The sequence below is a fragment of the Dipodomys ordii genome, unplaced genomic scaffold (assembly GCF_000151885.1).
Source record: "Dipodomys ordii isolate 6190 unplaced genomic scaffold, Dord_2.0 Scaffold16, whole genome shotgun sequence".
In the NCBI taxonomy this organism is placed as follows: Eukaryota; Metazoa; Chordata; class Mammalia; order Rodentia; family Heteromyidae; genus Dipodomys; species Dipodomys ordii.
In genome coordinates this window covers 15,684,247-15,691,639 of record NW_012267232.1, presented here as the reverse complement: position 1 = coordinate 15,691,639, position 7,393 = coordinate 15,684,247, and the positions used below count along the sequence as shown (strand labels likewise).

Genomic DNA, 7,393 nt, shown 5'->3' with positions numbered 1-7,393 from the left:
AAAATTCCAGAAAATGCAAGCTACTCATGATAAAGCAGACCAGTAGTAGTTCAGTTTATGTGGTCATAAAGCATGGGACATGGCTTACAACAGGGAATGAGGAAACTCCAGGCATCTTATGGCTGTTGATTCTCCTCACTGTGTTAAGAGTGATACAAGTTTTAAATGTGTCAAATATGTCCAGTAGTCAAGTTCCAATATTGGAACTTGAATTCCAGATCTCTCATTCTTCATTGTTTTTTTTTTTATTCAAGTATAACATTCTACCATTTAAGCCACACCTCCACTTCTGACTTTTTGATGGTTCATTGTAGATAAGAGTTTCATGGGCTTTTCTGCCTTGGCTGGCTTTGAACTGTAATCCTCAGATCATAGTTTTTTTTTAGTAGGATGACAGGAGTAAGCCACCAGCACCCAGTAAATAGTACTTTTTAATATATAATTGATTAATTTCAACTCAGCCTCAGTAAAGCAGATATTATCACATAGGATATTTATTCACATTGAATTAATCAATATTAGGTGGGAACAAAAAGTTAATTCATTCTGAGGAAATAAAAATATTTTACCACTGAGCTACATCTCTGGTGAAACAAGATATTTTAATAGAATTATATTTTCTTTAGCCTATATTTTCTAATGCTAATAAAATATCAATATATTACACATACAAATAAAAATGATTATATATGCCATATATTTTTACATACTTCATATTTTGTAAAAAAGATACCATGATCTAAGAAAAAAGCCCTAATGATTATTTTCTTGGGCTAATTAGCATCTAGCTATGAATTAGTCAATGTTCAGTTTGACTAAGGAGAGAGACAAGTAATGTTCCTGTGAAGTATTTAACACTCAATAGTATGACTTCACATAATGTCCTCTGATGTGAATTATTGTTAAATATATCTCTAGATTACTAAGAGAATTAACATTTAAGTGGAGATATTTCATCTAACTAGCTATATTGTGGAAAATATTGTCCAAGAACATAGTTTTATTTTAACTTAATATTAATAAGATTTTTTTGATAGAAGGTAGATACTGAAAGCAACTTATTTTTAGGAACTTTTTTAATATGATAAACTCCGAATTGTTGGCCTATAGTATATAGGCTGTTGTATTTTTAATTTTTTATTTTAATTTATCTATTTCTTATTTTTACTTTTTATTTTACTATTCTATTTTTTTATTTTACATTTGAAGGTGGTATGTTTACATGCATTCAATCTTTCTAAATAACCACAAGAGTTCTGAAGTATAGGCTATTTCATATAAACAAGGTGGTATAAACAGGGTGGTTAGAATATCTATTGAGCAACAACCAAACTTACATGGGAGGTAAAGTAATGCAGTTGTATAATACTAGATCCTATCCTGCAGGTGGATTTTTGGAAACTTCTTTCCAGTAAAATGATGTCCTATTTTTGCCTGAAGGACGAATTGGGGGTTACCAAATAAAGAGAAAGGAAAAGTTTGGCCTAAATAGCTTTGAAAAAGGAAAGTACATGAATATGATAGATGGAGCAAGGCTACATTGCCATAGGAATTCTATGTTTCTTCCTCTTCCTTTCCTTTTCTAAACATTTCAGACAAAAACAAAAGACCAATGAGTAGGTAGGGCCAAGCAAGGTCAGAGTCCATAACAGTAGAAGGATGAGCCATTCTGTTCATGCACAGAGTTTGGAATCTGAGTACTTGGCTTTGTAGAGGCCAAGTTCAATGAGGAGAGGTTTTATATAACCAGTGCTAGTGACCCCAGATGCTGTAATGGGACCAGAGATTACGATACTAATCATAATAAGGAGACTGAACCCTGTGTATTGAATTAGAATTAGACCAGGCCCTCACTTCAAGCCCCGGGATTAGCAAACAAACAAAACCAAAGAAACCAAACAAACCCCAAAACCAAAAAACACTGAATTCAAATGAGATAATACTAATGTACATCGTAGTTTTAAATGTAAATACAGTATAGATAAAAAAAATTAGATTGGAAATTATAGCTTCAAATATATTTATGCATTTTAAGCCAATTTGTACGTATATTGACACACATAAGTGCATGCACACACACATGCACACACACACACACACACACACACACACACACACACACACACCTACACACCCTAACTCTATTAAGGAGAAATCTAGGGACAAGAACCTATACACAAATCATGTTTTCTGATTATCATTTTCCTCTAAAATTGACCAGAGTTTATTAAACATAAACAGAGAAGATTACAAACCTGCACTAAACTTTCCAAGGAATGTTGAGGACCTGTTAGACCACAAGAGACAAGCTGAAAGGGGGTCATATTACACAAACTTGAGATGATTGAATATCAAAATAAACAATAACACTAGCTTCCTATTGAATAAAATGAAAAGACATGAATATACACTGATATAAGTAAAAATATTAAAAGAAACAGGATATTCACATAGTCTCAAATTATCTGCCTACTAAGTGCTTATTAATCACAAAAGAGGAATGTCTAGTAGAAAAATATTCAAAGGGAAGAAAAAACACACAAGAAAATCTTTAAATCATCTGCCAACTTCTAGGGAGATAAGGTAACAAAGCACCCTTTCTCAATATTCTAGACAAGTACATGTAGCTTGAATGAGGAAACAAATGTTATTTTAAGAGCATTACACACAAAAATAACAAGCATATTATCTCTCCAACTATTAATGTCTTAGAAGTCAAGGAGAGACTGGGGAATTTTTCCAGAATGAAGAAGTCTAAAGAGATAAGATAAGTAAAAGAAACACACTGATGGCATTTTCTCATGGTAGAATGAGTTTTCTGAAAATCTGCTCTACTTAATGAGGAACCTGATGGGGGAAAAATGTCAAACTCAAAATTTTCAGGACTCTTGGAATTAATGAAAGGCTACGAATAGTTCAAGAAGTGTCTGCTCGAGAAAAATAGGTCAGTCTGGATAAGAAAAGTGAGTTTCATCACATCTTAATTTGTCTTATTTCTATCTCACCTCTCTAGCACTAAGGAATCCTTAGAAAAAGTCACCTTTCAAAGTAGCTGTGAAAAGCACTGACCTTGTGGTCATTGCAAGAGGCAGAACAGACTTGGAGTTTTCAAAGAATATGGCCATGGAGTGCACAGCTGAAATGAAATGGAAGTCACCGGAGACAAGGAAGTCAGAGAACCAAAAAGCGCATACATTAAGGAGTCAGGCAAGATGGTTTCTGAGGTAATGACAGTGTTTAGGATGGAATGAAGGACTGCAGAGTTGATTCTCAGTCTTCATTATAAGGAATAAGTGAACAGGAAACTAGAAGATGAACATGGCCCCAGAAGCTTTTAAGTAAATATTAGGGAGGAAGGACATTGACCCTAACTTCTGAAAGACTCTTAAGAGATCATGTCCAACAGTTTTGACTCTGCTGTGCAATCAATATTTTAGGGAAGAAATCAAATAGACACAAAGCAAAGGAAATTCTGTGCAATGCAGTGACTCTCTGAAGTTACTATCTGCTAGGGAATCAAAGATAAAAACAAACATCTTCCTATAATTTTTTTCCTGATCTACTTATAAGAGGAAATAAGAGGAGACAATAGTCCCTGATATAATTCTTTCCTGATTCACTTATAAGAGGAAATAAGGGGACAATTGAGTTGACACCTATTTCTTCTTCACCAGGGCATTTAGAGCCAAAGATCCATAATGTCATCTGTTGCATAATGAGTTAATTACACATGGTCTATTTTATTGAAGCAATCATTCAAGAGCATCCTTTTAAAAAAAGGATATGTATGGGTATGCATATCCACATATACATACATTTACATGCATACATATTCAGTTCAGTTATAGATGAGACTATTTTGAAGTTGTAAAGACAGCACTATGTCTACTCCACTCAAGTAGTTAACCTTCTCTACTGACAGATCATATAGTGAAGAGGAAAGCCATGACAGCCAAGGCAGGTGAATTCTGATGAGCTGGAGGATGTGAGTAAGGGCATTTATAATATTGGTCAGTTTTCACTTGTGAAACTATGGTACTTAAATTTCTATCATATATTGTTAATTCCAATCATCTGTGACTATATTTAAATGTTATTATTTATAAATATATTTATTAGATGAGGCAAATAATCCATTATTTCATTCCTTTGATATTACTATATCAGCTACATAAATTTAGAACATAGATTTATGGATTGAACTGTTTTAATTTTCTAGTAGATTATTTTATCACTGGACATTCACTCATTTTAAACCTAAATATTTAAGTATGAGCATAGTATACTCAAGAAAGTAAAAATAATTCTAGGAAAATATGACTTTTTCCTGTTTCTCCCACAAGGAGACTTGTTTCTCTATCTCTCCACAACAGAGGTGTCAACCTCTACAACATTTTTGAAGTCAGCATATGAATAAAAATGAGCAGTTTCCTAGGGACCTGGATTCCACTAGTGATTTTAATTATGTCTTTAGTTATTTTTCAGCAGAAAGCTTCATTTTCATTACTTTCTAACACCCCAAGTCACAATAACATGATAGGCTTTTATCATTTCTTTCTTATTCTCTCACTTCTATGCAAAGCTGTTGACCATATCTTGTAATCATTCCAAGATGAACATGCATTATCACATTTATTAAGAAGAGAAGGGGAGGAGTTTGGCACTCCACTTTTGCTTCTAGATTAAAAATGCATAAGAATTTAGCAACTTTGGAGAAAACCCAGCTTACTTACACTCAAATGCACCCAGAAGATTTCAAATCAATAATTAGCATTAACGTTTTAATTGAGAATTAACATCAGCATAATTAAAAGTGAGGATCAGCATCCTGATGTTGAAGCAGAGGAGGTGATTTGGTTGGAGAGGTCATTACACTGTAGAGCACATTGGAAAGAGAGAAACACAAATCATTTGTTTCCTTGGGCAAGGACACACAATAAACAGTTGAATTGGTGGTCAACTGTAATTTGCTTCCAAAGCCAGTGTCTGGCAACACTACATGTTGGATTTATAGCAAAGCACACAAGTAGCAGTGACTTTGAAAGCAAAGGACAAAGAACAAAGGGAAAAGTTACTAGTTCTGAAAGATCTTTTCCTTCTTACAAGGGCTTAAGGATTTTCCTTTCAATTTAAAAGTACCATGTCCTCTAGTAGTGATGTCCATCATGCTCTTTTCTTAAATAATTATTTCTTACCAAAGCCAAATATATTTGAATCTGGGTTGCCAAATATCCTTTGTTTATTTATTTTTATTTTTTATTTTTTTGGTCTGGAAGTTTTCAAGCAAATATATTCCCAGTCTGAACACTTTTCTATTTGGGGGGAAAAAATTAACTTTCCAAACATTATATTGTTTTCTATTTGCTGCTTCTCCAAATTCCTCAGAAACATCACCAAATATCTCCTCCTGAATGACCCTGCCCTCCGACCCACCCCTCAGGCACTTAACCTCTTCCAGTTCCTAGGACTGAGCAAGCTATTCAAATGCAATAGCATGGCTCCTAGGTGGACCAGAGGAAAATGATTGGAATGGGAATGACTGTAGGAATTGTAATTCCACAAGTAAACTCTGAAAGGTCTGTAAGAACAGTGTTCACGTCCTCGGTGTCCCTAAGTGTTCCCGGAGCCAAGAGAGTGCCTGGACGGGGAGGCATCTTCTGCTTGAGCCCACACACTGCAATCCCTGGCCTTCACTCCATTGTCCAGGCAATGTGCAGAATTGGAGCGTAAGGCAGTGGCCTCTGAATCACTCTCCTCGCCAGGTGAACCCAAAGTTCCCTTCCTTGGCTGTGAGGAAGGGCTCTTGTGAAAGCAGAGTTTGAAAAGACCTAGCACTGTCATGGTCAAGATCACCAATACCACCACAGCTATGCTTACGAGTATGAAGACCACAGTGGAGGAGTAGTCAAAGGCCTTTGGAATGGAAACGGTAGAATGAAGCCCAGGGTCCACACTTCCCGGTGGGGTGGTTTGCGGGGACAGTTGCAGGGTAGTTATGGTGCTGTGTGGTCCCCACGGAAGAATGTCAGGAACAGATGTCGCAGAAATGCCTCGCCCAGTGACACTGGACTCCTCGCGGACTCGGGGTGACCATGTTCTCTCTGGCCCCAGACTGGCCTCAGTGACTGGCACGCTCCTGCTGGGTACGTGGGACCCCCCAGGGGCTGGCTGCCCTTCCCCTTTGGTCACACAAGAACGTCCATCCTTCCCCAGTTCGAAGCCCTCAATACATTTGCAGACAAAGCCTCCGGAGTCGTCCAGACAGTCGGAGAGCCGTGCGCATTGGCCCCCGCGGAGATACGGCCCGGGACAGGGGCAGAGCACTGCTTCTGGGGACAGCCCGTCCCAGCGCGCGCCAGCCTCTTCCGCCACGCAGGTGGCCGTGATGGTTGGCTCCCCGCCGCACGTGGCACTCACCTCGGTCCCCGGAGGACTGAAGTCCATCGCGGAGCTGCTGAGCCGGAACGGAGCGCGGAAATTCAAATTTGAGGCGGCCCCAGGACGGGGCGCCGGACACAAGTTCTCATACTGGTACTTGCACAGGTAGCCATTGGCGCGCATATGGCATCGCATCTCTTTCCAACCTGCAGGCTCGATCCCGCGGGTGGCCTGGAGTCCCGCACAACTCCTCACCGTACAGGAGCGCTGTGGCTCTTCCACCCACGGCAGCGTGGCGCTGTCAGACTCGCCGGCGTCGGGGGACAGCCAGGAGAAGCCTCGCAATGGCTCGTTCTCCAGCGTACAGTGGGATCGCCCGCGCTCCAGAGCCACCCAAAACAGAAGGTCTTTGGAACCGCCTCCCGGCCCGGGACCCGCCCGCAGGAGCGCCAGCACCGCCCGCAACTCCGCGCCCCCGTGCACCGTGCTGAGCGTCCCGCCGCGCAGGTTGCAGGCCTCCTGGGCTGCCAGCCGCTTGATGGTCGCGTGGTGCAAGCTGTAGCAAGCCCCCGACGCCGAGCAACCTGCTCGATCGGCCGTGGGATGTTCGCCACTGCCCGGTCTGGGCCAGAATACCTGGCAGAGGAGGCACAAGGCAAGTGCGGGCCTCATCTTTGAGGCCCTGTGCCCACGGCGGCTCCCAGCTTATGTTGGTCCCTCCCCGGAGCGCAGAGCTGTCTCTGGATTGTGGTCACTGCCCTCCAGAACCAGCTCCCCCCCCCTCATCCCGTTTCTCCTCCCCTTCCTTCTTCCCCCCCCACCCCCCAACCGCCACAAGTCCCCACCCGAGCCCCGTCAAGGCGGCCAACAGCTTCCCTTAGGCCACCGACAGGAAATGTGGCCAGAGCTCTGCCAAGCCCTGAGCAGTCTGATTTCTTCAGGGGTCAAGAATGCAGCTGGCGCCTGGGCACTGGGAACACAATCTATCAGGATCAGGAGAAAACAAAAAGTTGCC

At 40.8% G+C, this 7,393-nt stretch overlaps 1 protein-coding gene across 1 annotated transcript; it reads right to left on the bottom strand.

Moving 5' to 3' along the window:
* Positions 1-2,109: 2,109 nt before the first annotated feature.
* Clec14a (C-type lectin domain family 14, member A) lies at positions 2,110-7,088 on the bottom strand. Its single transcript, XM_013012208.1, has one exon. The coding sequence runs from the start codon at positions 7,048-7,050 to the stop codon at positions 5,611-5,613; it is 1,440 nt and encodes a 479-aa protein (XP_012867662.1). The 5' UTR covers positions 7,051-7,088; the 3' UTR covers positions 2,110-5,610.
* Positions 7,089-7,393: the final 305 nt, after the last annotated feature.

What these genes read in the sequence shown, in the direction of transcription:
- Clec14a (XM_013012208.1), bottom strand. Translation starts at nt 7,050, where the DNA reads ATGAGGCCCGCACTTGCCTTGTGCCTCCTCTGCCAGGTATTCTGGCCC.